Source organism: Apis laboriosa, unplaced genomic scaffold (assembly GCF_014066325.1).
Source record: "Apis laboriosa isolate Shangri-la unplaced genomic scaffold, ASM1406632v1 scaffold11_cov152, whole genome shotgun sequence".
In the NCBI taxonomy this organism is placed as follows: Eukaryota; Metazoa; Arthropoda; class Insecta; order Hymenoptera; family Apidae; genus Apis; species Apis laboriosa.
In genome coordinates, this window is record NW_025221020.1 from 3,803,873 (window position 1) to 3,820,162 (window position 16,290).

The 16,290-nt window shown below is 46.4% G+C and overlaps 1 protein-coding gene across 7 annotated transcripts in view; it reads right to left on the minus strand.

Moving 5' to 3' along the window:
• The window catches only part of LOC122719713 (protein Fe65 homolog), a 117,173-nt gene that overhangs the window by 73,624 nt on the left and 27,259 nt on the right, over positions 1–16,290 (minus strand). The window contains exon 1 of one of the 7 annotated variants that reach the window (XM_043945830.1): positions 2,860–3,430. The exons of the other annotated variants lie outside the window; for them this stretch is intronic. Coding sequence (XP_043801765.1) covers positions 2,860–2,881 — 22 coding nt within the window. The 5' untranslated portion in view covers positions 2,882–3,430. Of the gene's footprint in view, positions 1–2,859; positions 3,431–16,290 lie in introns of those variants that run through there. 7 annotated transcript variants of the gene reach the window in all.

Sequence of the window (16,290 nt, forward strand, 5' to 3'; positions counted from 1 at the left end):
TATGTGCAATCGAATATTAAAAGATTTTTGATGAAAGTTCTCTCCGGATTCTTATAAGTACAATCAATTAATTAATTAGCAGAGGAGGAAAAAATTCGATCGACTATAGCGAGTTTTAAGATTATATCTTGCAGACGTTCAAATTTTTCCCCAAATATCATGGATATTGCGATATCTCTGTTCGAGGGTGCGGCCAGCCTCTAAAGCAGGTTGACAGACGGACTATGCGAGCCATCTCTCTCGTTATTATAGCGTCTGAAAAGGCCCAACCACCGTAGGAACTACGATGTCACGGCTGATGGAGCGAATGGAAGGGGTGGGATAAGACAGAGTCGAAACAGAGTACTAACTTTCAAGTAATTAAGTGCGTCGAAACTTGGTTAAGACTCGTAATTGTGTTTTATAAGACGCCATCCCGGGATAGCTTTTCGAGCCACCGCCACCATCGTCCCCCTCCCCCCTGCTTTTTAACAGAAGAGAACCATTGGAAATTCGTGACTCGACGTTTAGATGGAATTCGCCACGGGAGTACACTCTTTCCCGTTCAACTTTAAACGACCGTCCTTTAAAACGATCCAACTCGGATCGTTTGGCGACGAGTTGGCCAAGCAAAAAAAAAAAAGAAAAAAGAAAGAAAAAACGTCTCGATTTATAACGATATATTTCGGTAACGATCCGTTTAGATCCGCAAGATGGGTGACCTTGTTCGCAGATTGTATGCAGATTGCGAAACTCTTTTATCCTATAAGAGTGCATTATTTCGTAACCCATATTCTTGTTTGTGAATCGAGATAATCCACGAGTCACGTTACCACGGTTGCGTTACCAGATAGGAACTTAATTTGCCACGTGTGCAACAGTGAAGCTTCTCGGCGAAACTCTCCTTTCACGTTCAACGAAATCGCCCGAGTTCCTCTCTTTCCGTTTCTTTTTTTTTTTTCTTTTAATGATTTTTTTTCAGGAACGAGATAACGAGACGCGTTATCATTATTACTCGGTTAATTGCGTCTGCGATATTTCCCGCGATGGAAATAGCTTTTCGAGTAAGCTGTAACCTCCGATACAGAGTGCGTCGATATCTACTACGAAGGCAAATTTACTTACGCCAATCTCCGGTCAGGGACCAATTCTCGGTGGGAATTGCGCGTCGAACGGAAATGAGTAACGAATTGGATACGATAATTAACAAATAGGCGAGAGAGTTCGCCGACCCATATACACCGCGTATACGCAATTTTCCAAGGGAAAGATTAGTTTTTCCCCTCACCGTGTCGCGAAATTGTGAAGAAGGAAAAAAAGAAAAATCGTATCTTCGCTCGATTAGTCATCCACGAGTTAGTTCTCACCTCTTTACTAGGCTCGAAATCGAGAGAATTGGAAACGAGCGCAATCTGGCTATCTTATTATCTATCGAGGCATCAAAATATCGCGATGAAGAAGACTTCGCGTTGAATCATCGTGACATCTATATACGAAAAGAGCAGCAGAATCCACGGTAACAAAGAGGGAGGAAGAACGGAGAGAACGAATCGAGAAGATCGATCGGGTATCGATACGACAATTAGCTAATGTGCATGGTCGCGAATTTTTACGAGCTGCGTAAAATTCGTTTCCCCGGATGTCCTCGTCCCGTCGATAATTCTAACTCTCTCTCTCTTTTTTCCTTTCTTTTCGACGCGAGAACGAAAGGTTCGTAATAAAGTTTACACACTCGCGTCTTCTACTCGACAGTCTTCTTTTTTTTTCACCAATCGGTCGTCCGATACGAGATCGATAGCCATGAAAAAGAAACGAGCGGTCGGATCGCGTGTCGGGCAGGTTCAACAACGGCTCGTAAATTCTTAGTAAAAGTCAGTCGTTAATCGATCGGGAAGGAAGCCTCTCGAGTATTTTTAACGCTGGCTGCCTTTGAAACTCATCGAACCGCGACCAGGTGAGGAGGAATTTCCACGATCGTCGTCGCCATCGACCAGCGATACTATTTTCCTCGTCCAACCGACAACGCGTTCGCGTGGACGCGTCGAGAGGTCATCTCCATCTGCGTCTTTAACGAGCTTCTCTTCTCGATAACTACGCCCGGATATATATATATATATATCAAAGTATATACAAATCAAACATCGTCGTGATTTCCAGCCAACGTCTTCGTTATTCGTCATCGTCGAAGATTGCAACGAGCCGTGGCCTGGCCCTTCCTCGACCCTTCCACGCGAAATGCGCGTCCCACGTTTTTTTCGTGCGTTTCCATCCTGGCTGCGCGTTTGGTCAGGGTCGATACGAGGAAAAAAGTGTCGGGAAAATTTACACGGAAAAGTGAGGGATCGTGCTCGAGTTCGAGTGGAAACGAAAGCTGTTAACACCTGATGCGATGTCGATCAGTCGAAACAAGGCGATTAATCGGGGCTACGAATAATCTTGGGATAATTGAGACGAGTGATGGGATGCGGTTTGTCAAGCGAACTAGTAGCGCGGGGATTTGCTTCAGGCTTATCGAGAATGCGTTCGGCTGGATCACATTTAAATGCAGACACATGGAGGGACGCATTATCTTTTTAACGAGCAGCGGCTGGTCGGGATGGGAGGAGGGGTGGGGGGGGAGTTGTTCATTCGCTCGCTAAATTGCACATTTACAACGCACAATCGACAACAGACGACTGGGAAGGAAGAAAGACGAGCGAAGCATATTCGATGACTTTTAAATCAGCCCGTTAACGTGTAGCACGGGTAGATCCGTGGGTCGCGCGTTGCGCGTGATTATTTGATTTGACGCGAGTTTTCGTGATTACGCGAGGGCGGTGTTTGTAAAAAAGTCAGGGAATATGCTCGAAAGGAGGACGCATCAGGGGACGCATAACTTACGATTCACTCCGTGGATGACCATCGTGGTCGTGTTTTACGCAACTATAAAAAATGTCCTCGATAGCTCCACTGGTTCCCGAAGCGAAACTCGTGCACGAACGGCTCGGTGTTTTTCCACCCTCTCACGAGGTTAACTCATCCTTCTTTTTTTTTTTTTTTTTTTTTTTTTCCTCGCGGACGAAATTCACGGACGGGTGAACGATAAGCGATGCAAGTAATCCCCGTTCGATTGGCACGGAGGGAAAATAAAAAAAGAAAAAAATACGCGAACAGTTTCTAACACATTTTTTCGCGTGTATCGGTGGGACCGATAGGGACGCGAATAACAAATCACAGAGGACGGAAGAGAAACAAACGAAACTCGCCACAGCTACTGGAAAACACGGCGCTTTTAGTTCGATTCCATCCGACGACCATCCGTTTCGAAAAAAAAAAAAAAAATACAAACACCGCAACACCGCGAAACGCGTTGAGTGTCCCGTAGTATAGACTTCGAGAATCGGTAAAGTAGGTGTGGAGGAAAATTACGACGATTTTTAAGGTCAGTAGCGGACAAATGGCACCCCGAGACGTTGGGGCGTCGCGGTCGTCGCAGTGACTGGCGAGACTCGCGGCTACCCCCACCAATTCTAACCCCTTCCAACGATTCTCTTTCACCCTCTCGCATCCCCACGCTTCTCCCACCATGTGCCCCCCAACCTCTATATATCCTCCTCTCCTTCTTTTTCTCGCGCTTCGAAATATCATCCCTCCGTCGTTTCGTCTCGCGTCTCCTTTCCTTCCAACCCTTTCTTCTTCTTCTTCTTCTTCTTTTTCTTCTCCTTCTTCTTCTTCTTCTCCTCCTCCTCCTCCTCCTCTTCTTTCTCCTCTTTTCCCTAAGTTTGTCCGTTTTTTTCTTCCTCCTTTCTTCCCCCGATCCTCGTACACGCGAGAGAACCGTCCTCCTCCTAGCTCCTCTTCCTTCTCTTCTCCCTTTTTCCCACGCTCCACCTCTTCACTTCTCTTTCCTTTCCTTCGTCGAGCTCGCTCCCGCTTCCACCCTCTCCCTTAGTCGCTCTACAACCCCCCAGACGCTGGCCAAGCGAGTGGTCACGTGATCGTTAGCTCGGCCAATCATGCGCCGGGTGACGTCATCCGCAGGGGTTCTCACAGCGAGTAACGGGCAACGAGCCGTGAACGCGTATTTGCGGATCTCGGGAGACGTTGGTGGAAGGGATGGATGTGTTGGTGCGGTCTGTTCGATCTCGGGACGATGTGTGACGCAATGGCAGGACTGTCGATCCTTCCGATCCTCGGGGAAAGATTAAAGTACCGGGGAACCACGTCCACGAACAAAACAGCCTTTCATGTTTTCCGCGATGCTCTCTCTCTCTCTCTCTCTCTCTCTCTCTCTTTCTCTCTTTTCTCTGCGTCCCCTCGATATCCGACCGTTTAAACGCTGTTACGTGCTCGCGGGAGTGATATAATGATAGAAATATAAAGGAAGAAAGAAAGAGAGAGAGAGAGAGAGAGAGAGAGAGAGAGAGAGAGAGAAGAAAAAGGTAAGTATAGTTTTCGCGTGGAGTACGTGGAGAATTAAGAACGCGACGTAGAGAAGATGATCCGTTTAGAGGTATTCTCGGAACGAGAGCGTTTGTATTGGAAACGTTCGATTCGACTCGTTAAAAGAGATCACGGGACGTGACACGGTGGTGGCGCCCCTATAAATTGCGACACGATGCAACGCATGCCAAGCACCATTTTTCCCTGCTCCCCGGGAAATAGGTTAGCGCCGAAAACTTTCCTCTTTGTATTCCACGCTCGGGGAAAGGTTTTTCCAACGTGACGCCACGAGGTGTCGTCGTGGCCGTGTTCTAGTTGAAATGAAATTCCGCCAACCATAAAAAGGGATTGAAAGGGAGAAGGAAGAAAACGAGGAAAGAAAGAAGGGAAATGGACGAGGCGCGCGTGAAGCCGGTGGTAAATCAACCGTGTAGGTGTTTTCCTCCGAAAAATTTCCACGGGAAAATCGCCTTAACGCCGAGCGGGCAGCGCGATTCCAACCGTCACCCGGTGGATCGGTACCGCTGCCAGATGTGGATTTATCGGGAAAACTTTTACGTGCGTCCAAAAAAAAAAAAAAAACTCGTCCGTAAATCTTACGTACGTCGTAAAAATTTTCCATTCCCTCCTCCTCCTCCTCCTCCTCATTCTTTTATTTGCTTTTCTCCACCGACTTTTCTCCCCGGCTAACCCTCGCCCCTCCCGGCTCGACATAACGCGAGCGTTAATCCGCGGCGTAAACAGTTGATGAATAAACGAGGTGAGCGGCCACGAACAATCGACACGTCGGCTTTTCGCTTTTCGCTTCGCAAAATTGTTTGCTTATTCGCCGTGAAAATGATCGATTATGAAATTCGGCTCGTTCGCTTCGATCCAGTTTTTTCCCCAATTTCGAATTTCGAAACCGATTGATAACGCGATCGGGGCAAAGGGACGGGAAGAAAGGAACTGGACGATCTCTCTCTCTCTCTCTCTTTCTCTCTCTCTTCTCGCCTTCCCACCGTTTCGAAAACGTCATCCGGACGATCGATGACTCCATTAACAGGGGATATTCTCGCGTGAATAGAGATGATCGGGATTATTTTATATAAGGGCAATGAACGCGATAGCATCGGGAAAAATCTGTATAATCTGACGATATATCGACGTCCGTTCGCATACGCTTTGATTTATGGATGGAGATAGAAACGTTTTGGGAATATAAACGTTTCTTCGATTCCCCGGGAACGATACGCGTGATACGCGTTTTGCGAGCGTTGCCGCTGGCCCGGCGTGGCGAATGGTGGCCGATCGCGGCCGACCCACCCACCGGTTAAACTTGACGTTTATAAGCAGAACGTAATTATTGGTTATTAACCGAGCAGGATGCGCCCTGCACCTCGTAATTTTCGCATTAATGAAATTGATTCATCGAATCCATATAGCAAATTAAATTCCGGCATCGTGCCGCGTAATCAACGTTTGCGGGGAAACGGAGCGTGAGTTTCGCCGCGTGAAACGTAAATGGGAACGAAAAACACGCGCTCCTTCGTCTCTTCTTCTTCTTCTTCTTCTTTTTCTTCTATTTTTTTCTTTTTGTTTCTCTCGCGCCTCCACTCTCTCCTTGTTCTTTTCCGTCTTCGAGGTTTCATTTGCAACTAGCATTCGGTCAGTGGGTAGCTTTCCTCGGGACAAAGAACCGGGGCAATGGCATGGAGGTTGCCATTCCTTTGATTCTCTCTCTCTCTCTCCCTCTCTCTCTCTTTCTCTCTACCTGGATACGCCAAAAGCGAGCAGCAAACTCGGGGAAAGACGCGTAATTAAAAGCGCGTTCCAGCACTTAATAATCGCGCGCCGCAATTTAATTTCAAATCCATTTTGCGCCGCTCTTTTCACCGCGCGTTTCCCACCGCTGCAAATGTATTGGTTTTTCCAGACCCGCTCGAATCCGCCCTCTATCGCAGAGAACGTGAAACGGGGTAAGGATCGAGAAAAAAGAAAAAGGAGAGTAGAGACGCGCGCGCTTGTAACGAGATTAATCATTTTTTCTTCGAGGAGAGACAGGAGAAAAACATCCCTTCGTTTTCATTACGTTTCATCTCGAGCGATCGTTCACGGATTGGCCAGGATCCTCGAACGGAGGATCTCTTTCGAGGAGAATCGAGTCGAGTTTGCTCAAATCATGTTTGTTCGACAACCGATATCCCTGCTGTTTCCATCGCGTTAAGAATCATCGATGCGTAATACAACCTTTTTACGCGCCACGATTTCCCTCTATTTCTTTTTTCTTTTTTTTTTTGCCAACTATATAACTGTTTTTTGAGGGGAGAGGGGAGGCGTTTTTTTTTTTTTTTACATTGCTCTATCTCGGTGTCATTGCACGTGAATTCCGCGCGAATATCCGCGATTTTCCAGCTCGGCCGGGAACAGTTATAAATTTACGATCCCTTCGGAATGGCCACCCCCTATCGTGATGAAAAACGTAATCGCGCTTCATCGATAATAAACTCCGCTTTTACAAAAGCGAAACCTTTCTTTTCGAAGGTTTTAAACAAAAAAAAAAAAAAAAAAAAAAAGAAATTGCGAATTTATGTTTCTTCTTACATGTTACACGCGCGTTTCGCAGATAATTCGTTACGCAGATAAGAATCAATCGATAAATCAAAGTCGATATCGCGGAATCGAGACTATTACTAATAAAAAATAGAGTGAACAAATGATCTTCCGATCGAACAACACTTTCGCTGCAAAATACGAGTTGTGAATCTGTTCATCGTCGTTTGCACCGACCGAAACATCTGCCGTGCCGATGGCCCACACAAATCATCCCTAGGAACGGTATCGCGTAGCCGTTGAATAGGCGGCTGTCTGTGGATGACAGGAATGCAAAAAAAAAAAAAAAATCGACTCGTGTGTAGGTGTCAATGGAGCAATAACCGAGTACACTTGGTCCACCGATCAAGAAACTGTATCAATCGTGGAACGAACACGCGGGACACGTGTGTACAAACTGTTTGAAATTCGAGATGTTTGCCGATTCGAAGGGGACAGAGTAAATACGAGAGAAGTGACGCGATAAAAGTGACGAGTGAGGCGTAAACGTCAACCGCGTTAATTCACGCTATAAAAGGGGGGTGATATTTCATCTCTCTCTCTCTCTCTCTCTCTCTCTCTCTCTCTCTCTCTCTCTCTTCCAAGAAGAAATCGTCTCCACGGACTTATTCCGGAATTAAACGATCAAGCTGTCGGGTACGTCGGCTAAGAGATTCTAGGATTTTTCTCCGACCGGAGGGGAAGAAAAAAAAAAGAAAGAGAGAGAGAGAAAAGGAAGAAATCGTAGCGTGGCGGCCATCGTATTTTTACGACACGCGCCGTACAACGACAACGATCGTGGCACGAGTCTTGCATCTACAGTCCTCTACGGATGTTTTTTATCGTCGTCCTTTTCATCGTTCGTTCAACGCCTTCCCCAGTCGCATGTAGGTTACGCGGATTAATACTCTCGAGAGGGAGTGGAGTTACGATGGAACTTTGGTGACGAAAACGGAAGAGAAAGCGGGCGAGGAGGAGAAAGGAAACAAAAAAAAAGAAAAATAGGTTCGAAAAGTCGGAAAGAAGAGAAGGAAAAGAGCGGGGTCGATTCGATTGGATTTATTCCCCGCCCCAAGGAGGAATGGTGTGGCGGAGAGAAATGGCGGAAGACAAAAGGGAGAAAGAGATGGGGAGCGAGGGAGAGAAAACTGGGAAGAGTTGGAGAAGAACGGTGAAAGGAAAGAAAAGGAGAGGGAGGGGAAGGGAAGGAAGAAAGGAGGTAAAGGGAGAGGGAAAAAAGAGAAGGGTGCCTGGAGGGTTTGCATATTTTTTTTTTTTTTTCATCCATTTAACGATCACCCACCGGTCGTACTCTCTGCAGGCAGGGGGGCAAGGGGCAAGTGTGGATTACGAGGATGTGGCACTTTTTAGCGATGAAAAAAAGTATGTCGCATTAATTAAAAGCGACGCCGACAGTGAACGCAATTACGGGGGTTGCGCGACGCGGTGGGTTCATTTGGGGCCTCGCGTTTTCACCGAGCAACCTGTTTTTCGCTTATTTTTGTTCCCTTTTTCCGTTTCCTTACCCCCATCGCGCGGCCTCTTTCCTATTTCTCGGTTCGCGTGTCGCGACTTCGGAAAAATCGTGACACGCTTCTTTCGGGATTATTCCAGGCCGAGGGTGGTGCCAGTGCCGTAATTAACGCCCCGCCGTATTTAAACGTGGAAATTTTTTCGCGCGAGTTTGAAAAAAAAAAAAAAAAAGAAACCAAGAAAAATCGCGAGTCTTCGATACCTTCTTTTAAAGAAAAGATTAAATACATCGATCCGAGGATCGCTTCGCTTTCGATTCGCCACGCAACGCGAATTCTTCTCCCACTCGCTCGCGGAGATTCCGTTAAGAATCGAAGGAGACGAGGCTGGACGAAGGAAGGAAGGCGAAGGAGGAAGAGAGGTGGTTGTTCACCCATCTCCTAACTACGGGGGACGTGCCGCCATGCCCTCTGGCAATTTCCGTCCTCGAATTGAAATGTTATTACGTTAGCGACGCGTTCCGGTTACCCGTCCACCACCCCTTTCCCTACCCCTTTCTCTCTTTCTTCCCTGTCTTATGTCCCCCGTTGTCCTGTCCCAAATGCGATTTCAACTTCGCTGCTCGACGAAATGAAACGAAACCGAGGAGGAGGCAAACGGGGGAATTCGAGGGAGAGGAGCGACAACGAGACCAACGTCTTCCATGGATTGGACTCGGCCTATTATTCGGCGGGGAGGAGAAGTGTCAAGGATGAAGACCGAGACGAAACGTCGAATTGCTAATCCTTTCGTCTAATCACCCCTATTTCGTGTTTCGTCTCGTCCAAAAAAAAAAAAAAAAGAAAAAAAGGAAAAATCGAACTAAATCGATCGGCCGGGTCGAGAGCGAAGAAGTCTTCCTCTCGTAGGGAAGGAACTATGTCCATTACGCGATCACATATCCGACTGAAAGAGGTTCTCCGGGACTCCATTTCGCGTTCTCGCAAAGCGACGGCCCGATACGGAGGAATGCGGCCTGGATATTTCCGTCTGCGCCGGTATTTCCGGCTTTCGTTCTGATAAAACGTTAGGGAAGGGAGGAGGAAGGAGGAAGATTTGCGCGGACCGAGAACAGGGTAACCAGAATGCAACCATCCTTCCCTCCCTCCCTAGGAAATCGCTGATCCGAATGTCTTCGACATACACTTGCCGACGTGTGTTGCGTGTGTGTGTATGCGTACACCGGTTTTAACGGCGTACCAACTCCTTGCAGGAAACTCCAAACTTCCTGGGGGGCGTACGGTGTTGCGTGGAAAACTCTCGAGTAGAATAAGACGCAAAGTGGTCGGGCCGAGTGGTATCGAGAATTGAATTTGCGTTCGCCGACATATACGTTTATCGAGGGAATCGCTCGTTCACGAAAATCTTTCGATCGATGATGAATCATTCTCCGTGGAATTAAATAGTTAAGGAAGAAAAGGATCTCGCTTAGGGTGTTTCATCCGATTGGATCGTCAAAGTTCATTTATCACGCTCGTCATCGATGATTACATCTTGGACGTATTTTTTATTGTTCTTACCCCGGAGAAGTCGTCCTCGTTTAACGGATAACGCGATCGTAAATTACGATACATTCATTCCATTCCCACTTCCATTTCGTTAATCGTCGCTCTTGCTTTGTTCCTCGCCTTTTGTCGCGGTAAATGCTCGCGTTCTCGCCGCTCGTACGAAACCAATCCCGCCCGTAAGGACGTATTGTGTCACGCCCACCAGCCTTTTTTATCCGATGCGTCAAGAAAAAAAGTGCTAGAGAAGAAAGAGATAATAGCGAACGAGAAGCGAGTCGGAGTGCCTCGAAAACAGGAATATTCCGGTGGTTTAATGCCTGGCTGCGGTGTTCTTTCGCCGCGAAAAGAGGGTTTGAAGATAGTATTCGTTCCTCTCTTTATTTTCTCTCCTCCGAGTCTGGGATGAGGAGGCGGACGAAGAAATGGGGTGGTACAAAGAAATCGTGAAATAAAGAAGAGAATCATTTTGAACGCCGAAACTTGCGCGAGAGAGGGTTGAAGCGGGGATAAAGACGGCGAGCATGATGGAGGATCTTCGTTTCGAGCCAAGGAAACGAACGGAAGAGAAGAACGGAAGAAAGGGAAGGGGGATAAAACACGGTCGGCCAAAGAATTGGCCAAATCTCGTGACTTTTATTAACAACCGACCGTGTTAATCTTCACCACCCATAAATTCATCCGACGAGAATTGCTTCTTATGCCATCTCCCCTCCTCGACATCCGACAACTTGACGAAATCTCAACCGACCTACGTCTGACGTCTTTACTTACTTCTTCCACGCTTTTCGAATCCCATTCGAACGAAGGGATAATTATTGGATATCCTCGAGTTTCTATCTGGCGTGTAAGACCGTGTACGACCGTGTGCGACTGTGTTTTCTCGAAAATGAATCCACGAGTGGTTAAAATCACGGACGGTAAATGGAGAGGGTAAATACCTATCCATCGAATCCGCGAACGACAAATATTTAATTACAAGGAAGAATAGTTGATTCGCGTGGCGTAAATGACGAGCCCCGGAGAAGAAGATTGGAATGGATCGAAAGAAAGAAAGAAAGAAAAAAAGGATAAAGGAGGAAATGGAGGCTTTCGATCTCCCACCCCTCACTCATTATCCGCGTCCATTATCCCGTTTTCGATTCTTCCTTCGTGCTTCCTTTTCCCTCTCCTCTCTAACAGCTGGTACACCGGCCGAATAACATCGAACGTAATTTCTTCCGAAAGCATTAATTAGCTTATCCGGAGCTATCAATTTGCGATTCCCGCCGCAATTCAAGCTGCACGCGAGGCAACTCGCTCTCGATCGATGCGTGGAAAAAAATTTCTTCGTTCGTTTTTCCCAAAGCTTCTCCTCTCGGCATCGAGAGTAACATCGAAAGTTCAACGAAACGTTAATCGAGTGTATCGGGACGAGGAGGACCGATGGGAGGATAGAAAAATTAGAACGAATGGAACGAGCGAAACGAGAGCAAGATAAATGTACAGGACTCGAGACGACAACGAGGTAGGGGCGAGGTAGGAGCGGTGAATGCCTCCTCGCCATTCGCCTCTACTCGCACTTTGAAAATCTCGCTTCGAGGGAAGCGAGGCGAGCTCGATCTCTCGTCTCTCCTCGCTTCGTATTCGCAGAGTTTTCAGGGAAACCTTATACGCCACTTCGATCCCCCGACAGGACTTTTGCGCCGCGTTTCCAAAGCCCCGCGGCAAAACTGGCACGGAACGAGTCTCTTCACCCTCTACGTATCTAGACATTTATATATACACGTATATATATATGAGTATATATATATATATATATATACATATGTATATGTACGTACATATACCCATCCACGAGGTGCAATTTGCATGCTCGTCCTCGTTTTAAAGCCTACCGGTGATTTCCGGAGTCATAGTTTCTATACGAAAACTCGACCCGAATCCCGCCCTCTTACTCCCCTCCAACTCTTCCTCGCCCGCGATCACACACGTACACACGCATCTTCCACACCCATTCCTTCCATCGGGAATGATTTTTCCCGGAATTGATAAAATATCGGCGGGGAAGTCGAATATTTAAACGCGCCACGCTCTATTTTTCACGAATAAACGACCGGGAATATCGTTCCTCCGACCAACGAAACGAACGTCGCGTACGGGATGAAAAGTTTTCGTTATGAAAAAAATACTCGTCTATCCGCGAACGCGTCAATAATGTACAAGAAGAGAAAAATATACAAGCAAAGTGGAGTGTTCGATATCGATAAATGTGAAAATGGAATAATGCGTGACCGGTCTTTGCACTCGTTTTGCCAAGGATATTAAAATATCGATGTCAACAGGGGGTGGAAAGGGGCGTCCTACTTTGGATATTATCGATGGAGGAAAAGGGCCGAGAATTAGCCGCGAAACGAGGAATGGCGGAAGCACGTGTACCGGAGAGCTCCGCAGGAAGCTGGGGGTCTTTCCTTTGAATGCGCTTAATTGCGAGAACAGTTTCGTTTGGAGGAAGGAGGGAGGGAGGGAGGGAGGAGCAGACGGCCCTGACGAGGAGCACGGAAATGATTAACGACAAAAGGCGTCTCGGTTGGATCCACCGCGATCGGGACAGAGACGGACGAACGAAAGGAGAAATAAATCTGGAACGAAATGAAAGCGGAGGAATAACGGGCGGGGGTTTCGGATGGGAAACATTTTAATTATCGATCGGCCGATTAATTGGTCGTGTCGTTGCGCCCCACGCGATATCTAATTTCACCGTGGGAATCGAGATAAGAAGACGAGGAGATCGATCGCGACACGTACGTACCACTAATTTCGAGATACAGCCGCTTTGACGAAGTTTGTCGATAAACCTGAGTAGTTTACGAGCCGTCCCTTCCCCACGGATTAAACGATCGGGATACGAGGGGATTTATCGTTCGTTTATTCGACAAACATCGCGTTCGTTACCCCACCAACCATGTTTCGCGTGCGTACCACGAACCTCGTAAAAATACGATATTCCAGGCCTTAAACGGGTAACGAGATCTATCAACGTTGCGCGGTTAAAAAATACGTAACGCGGATTTAACAATTGTTAACGCTTCGGTCGAAAGATGAAAAAATTCTTCTTCACCGGAGAAAATATTTTCTATTCGGTACGATGATTTCCACGGAGGATATATAACGCGGTGAAGTTCGAACGCAACGAGTTAATGGAGTAGATATTTCTTTTAATTGGAGGGACACGTTCGCGACGACGACGTTCGGGTATAAATACGATAACGAAGCACGTCCTTTTTGCCGGGATAGGGGGGATCGAGTCGGGCAGAAAGAAATTAAGCAAAGGTTGATTTATTCCGGTCTATCGAACGAAACGGCCGAGCCAAGCGGGGATTATTCGTTTTATTTGGCAAATATCGAGCCCGTAATCTTGGATTCTGGAATAGTGGCGTTGCAACAACGTGGGAAGAAGCGGAAACGGGAAGCAGGGAAAGGACGGAGGGAAAGGGAACGGAGAAATATTAGGAGGGAGGGGGAGGATGGGAGAGAATGGCGGAGAGAAAGGAAGGGGAGGGGGTGGACGAGCACCGACGAGTCGGGAGAGGGGAGGGGAGGGGTGCGGGTGGTAGTTGGTCTGACGCAGCAAACAGAAAATAATACCGCGGCCATTGTTCCCGTTTTGCTTTTCCGTCTCGCTTCATTCACTCCCCCCTCCCGTTAACATCGGGGGTCTGTTCTAGGAACCCTTCCCCATTGTCGAGTTTCGCTAGCTCCCTTTTACCTTTCTCATCATTTCCCTTCACCTTCTTTCTTTCTCCTCTCCCGCGCATTTTCCCGCGCGTCTGTCTCGCCCGCCACCACCCCTCCCCTTTCTTCGTTTTCTTTCCTTTTTTCTTTTCTTTTTTCACCCTCCCACCCTTTCTCTCCACGCAGCCGTCCTCGCAGTCGCGGTCGTGGTCGTGGTCGTCGTCCTCGAACGGCACACGTATTCACATATTTTAGCCGGCTCTCGGAGTGGAACAAGGAGAATCGCTATCCGCGACAGATTGGAGTATTTATTCGGCACTGGGAAAGGGAGCCGTAATACCGCTTTGTGTCGCGACGCTTTTCTCGCCGAAATAAATCAATTTTTTCCCCCTTTTCCACGATACGACGCGCATCCCGCGCATTCATCCTTGACGTTAACGCGTGGGACGTTTGAATTCGACAAACCCTCGTCCACCTTTCGGATATATCCGATATATCGAATAAAAATTTCGATTTCTCTCTCTCTTTCTCTCTCTCTCTCCCTTCCTCCCTCGAGATCGATGAAAAATATTCTAACGCGTTTACACGGCTTTCGTTTGGTATCGCATGTAGGGAAGATCAATTTTATTAACTGCCTTATCAAGCCGGATATCCTTCTCATTTTTCTGCAACATCAGTCAACGCGTTTCGTTCCCACTTTGATCGGTCTCGTGTAATAAAACTTGTAATTCTATTTACATGTTTCGATTCCCGCTTTCAAAGACTTTGGTTCCGACTCGTTTCTCAATTTTATCCCCCGCCGAGCACGCGACCTCGAATCGCGTGATTGTGTTAACCCCGTACACGAAATATATATATATGTTTATAAATTGGTTCCTTTCTTTTTTTCTCTCTTTTTTCTTTCTCTTCTTTTTTTTTTTATCTTTGTTACCCAGTTTTTTTTTCTCTCTTCTTTTTCCATTCTTCGTTCGTTTACGCGTTCAATCACACCCTCCCTCCCTTCTTCGCGAGGTGTAAGCGCGAAAAAACAAAACGAACCAACGAACCGTTTGGATAGAATCGAAACGTTTGTTCGATCGATAGGAGGAGAACAATCTGTCGCCGCGCGGATCACATCAGCGAAATGGTATATACCCTCGTGATGGTGCCTCGTCAAACGAATTAATTTGCCGAGTAATATTCGTATCGGGAAGCATTCGATTCAATTTCACTTCGTTTCTTTTTTGTTCCACTTTCTTTATTCCCGCTTCGTTCCGTTTCGCGTTTATTATTTCACCCGAACTCTCGAGATAATCAAGAAATATATATCTTTGCCGCGTCATCCACGTTTCGTCGTATTTTTATCAGCCGTTACGACCTCTCGTGACCAAGGTCTGCTCGCAAACTGTCGCGGTTCAACCGATAAGAGTTAACAAACCCGCGAGTTCGATTCGATCTCTCTTAATAAGAAACCTTTTTTTCTTTTCTTTTTTTTTTTTTGGAATCGCAAGATCGAAATTTAATTGAAAAACCCAGTACGATTATTATTTCCCTTTAACGAGATTTCTGTTATCACCGAGTAAAATTTATTTGGTCCATAAAATAATATTTCTCAAAGATGAATGGCCAGAGAATGCCAAGATATATATTCCACCAAATGGTTATCCTTTTCGTTCATTTTTCCCGTATAATTAAATTATATTTCGAATACACTCGGAACCGCTTCGCACAGAATGTGTTTTTCGAAAAGGACCCGCTCTTTGCTCTCGCTTTTGTTTCTCTTCTGATTTCAATTATTATTCTATGGCTCTGGATATAATTAACCACGCTATGCTCCATCCTTTTTTGCGTATCTTTTCTATAAAGGACCGATCTTCTCGATCACATCGCGATCCACGGAAAAATTTCTTTTTAATTCAAGTTTATTTTGAGGAATGCGAAATATCGCGTGAGAAATCTTCGAATAACAATTATTTCTGTTATAAAGATTATTATATATTTAAAGTTCACTAAAATTTTATACGTGGTTTTATTATTGAATGTTGCCAACATCACTATTTCATAAATGGTACCTATTCGTTTTTCTTCGATACGCGTACTTCAAATGTTTTGTAAACAGATACGCGCAATCACGTATACTTAAATATATTCATTCAATTAAAACCCGTACATTTTTATTTATTGTTTTCACTGCCCAGTCAACAATTTCTTTCATTCAGAATCGTATCTCTTTTTCTTTTTTATCGTTCCCGCCGCCGAATCGAAGCTTAAGAAGTGGGAAACGACTTGGTAGCCGGCAAGTTCGATTCAATTTCGCCAAGTTTGGGGCGGCGATGACGAAACGAGACGTTGTCATCAAACTCGCATCCACTTTGCAGCCAATGGAGGACAAGTGGTTTCGGGGCGGCCGCGAAAATCCACTTTCGTGCCTGGTGCCTGGGCTTCATATCCCCGATAATGCATTATTCCGTCGAATAAGACGGATGGGGAATAGTATTCCAATTAGGAACGTGGAGCACAAAGGAGACTTTGCTCGCCACCACGTAATGGGCCCACGAGTTTGTTACGTGAATTATGTCAAGCCTGTAACTGCAGCGAACCGTACAAG